Here is a 1,853-nt window from a genome sequence, read left to right as displayed (position 1 = left end):
CAGTCTTGTTAATGTGGTGAATTACTGAAATTTAATCATGGAAGCACAATTGCATATTATGTAATATAGCTCTTTGCTTTGCAGTTTCAAAGTCCAGAAAGAGTCTTCCTAGAGCCAAGTGGAGTCACCAAATGAAGCTATATCTTATTCAACAGCTGAAAGATTTTAACGTCCCAGGTTATAGAACTCAGAATGCATGGAGTAAAGAGGCATGGAATAAGATTGTGGATAACATAAACAAAAAGTTTGGCTTGTCACTAGATGTTACCAAAGTGAAACAAAAGGAACAGGATCTGAAGAAAGACTTCCGCGCTGTGAAAGATTTGGCAGCTGAGAGCGGCTTTGGTTGGGACCGCATCGGAATGAAAGTTGTTGCCCCAGATGCCGTATGGGAATCATTTGCGGAGCGTCGTAACAAGGATGCACTCATATGGAGAGACAAACACTTTCCATATTATGATGATTTATTTGCATTGCATGAAGGTAAGTTATAATATTGTATGGAGAGACAAGCACTTTCTGTGTTGTAAACATGTTCTCACTAGTTTTTAATTATCTCCAGGACGGTATGCTGAAGGAAGGAATAGGCGTGGCATGGACTATTATGCAAACAGGGATAAAGAACCATCACAAACCAATTTTGCAGAATCACAAGGGACCAATGATTATGATGGATCACCCTCACCTAATATAAATGCTGCTGATTTTCCCATTGAAGAAGAAGGTGAGAAAGACACTTCTGATTTCCCCCAGCAGCAATGCCCATCAAGGCGCTCCACACAAATGAATTCTCAGTTTGTGAAAACACCGGAAATCCTATGATCTGAGCAGCCACAGGATTGGAAATGCATACACCTCATTTCCTATACTTTTCCTATTCCTATAAAATTCCTATCCTTTGAACCAAAGGAGGCCTAAACTCTTTTTTTATTTCCTTTGGCAGAACCTACATATTTTAAGGAAAACGTTTGGAGCCGGCAGTCCGGCGGAAGCTTCGGCCGGTCCAATCTAGGCACCCACGCGTGACCCACTCGCGAGCAACCACGTGACGTGATGGACCTGAGTTGACTAATCCTTCTGCGTTAGGGCATGTACAATGGTTGTAAGATAGTCTAATCTTAAGTCTTGCATGTAATTTAGAGATGACAAAAAAAAAGGTCTACAATGGGTCGTCTCTTAGCCTTATCTTTAATAACTAGCAATTTCTAAAAATATGGTGAGACATATTATGCTAAGAGATCATCTCTTCTTCAAGCCTTTTCTTTTGAGTTCTCTTTCCTTCACCTCATCATTTATCCTATGTGTCACTCCTAAGATAGCACCATTATACATGCCCTTATCCCTTCTTCTCTCCCAGGTCGCTCGCTCTTATCCCCTTTACTAGTACCTTTTTTTCTTCGAGCTCGCGGGCCTCCGCCTGCACATCCTCCTCACCATGGCCAGCCTCTATTCTTCTTCCTCACATCCTCCCTCCACGCCATGGCCATGCGCCACCTACCCCCTCGTCCTCATGGCGCACTCCTAGGTCACCAGCTCACTGGCCGTGCTACTATGCCATTGGCGCGTGCTACAACCTGCAGCGAAAAAAGCTACCACCGGCTCCCGGATTTGCTGCAACCTGGCGACGGTGAAGTGCGGCGGCGACGACGGTGCTGCGTTTTTGCTGCAAACGGCAACGGGAAAGCTTCCACCGACGACCAAATATGTTGCAACCCAGGGAGTAACGATGAAGTGTGGCTGGTGGCACCCATGAATGGCGAAGGTGGCAACCGGGCGGCAACTGCTACAACCATGAACGGCGAAAGCTGCAACTTGCTATGAGAAAAGTTTCGACGGCGAATGCCGATGCTAGG

General features: G+C 45.3%; 1 protein-coding gene across 2 annotated transcripts; it reads left to right on the top strand.

Annotated features, from left to right (window-relative positions):
* The first annotated feature begins 89 nt into the window (after nt 1–89).
* On the top strand, nt 90–1,176 carry LOC123177236 (uncharacterized protein At2g29880-like). 2 transcript variants are annotated; one of them, XM_044591102.1, is made up of 3 exons: nt 90–483; nt 563–724; nt 944–1,176. In XM_044591102.1, the coding sequence occupies exons 1-3, from the start codon at nt 132–134 to the stop codon at nt 1,024–1,026; spliced, it is 597 nt and encodes a 198-aa protein (XP_044447037.1). In that variant the 5' UTR covers nt 90–131; the 3' UTR covers nt 1,027–1,176. The 2 variants fall into 2 exon arrangements, with proteins under 2 accessions (XP_044447037.1, XP_044447036.1); XM_044591101.1 differs by lacking the exon at nt 944–1,176 and having other exon boundaries at nt 563–879.
* The last annotated feature ends 677 nt before the right edge of the window (nt 1,177–1,853 follow it).

The sequence above is a fragment of the Triticum aestivum genome, unplaced genomic scaffold (assembly GCF_018294505.1).
Source record: "Triticum aestivum cultivar Chinese Spring unplaced genomic scaffold, IWGSC CS RefSeq v2.1 scaffold239029, whole genome shotgun sequence".
In the NCBI taxonomy this organism is placed as follows: domain Eukaryota; kingdom Viridiplantae; phylum Streptophyta; class Magnoliopsida; order Poales; family Poaceae; genus Triticum; species Triticum aestivum.
The sequence above is the reverse complement of the archived record's forward strand: the minus strand, read 5'-3'. Positions and strand labels throughout refer to the sequence as shown.

What these genes read in the sequence shown, in the direction of transcription:
- LOC123177236 (XM_044591101.1), top strand. Translation starts at nt 132, where the DNA reads ATGAAGCTATATCTTATTCAACAGCTGAAAGATTTTAACGTCCCAGGT. An exon ending in TTTATTTGCATTGCATGAAG is followed by an intron (nt 484 to 562) that starts GTAAGTTATAAT and finishes AATTATCTCCAG; the next exon opens with GACGGTATGCTGAAGGAAGG.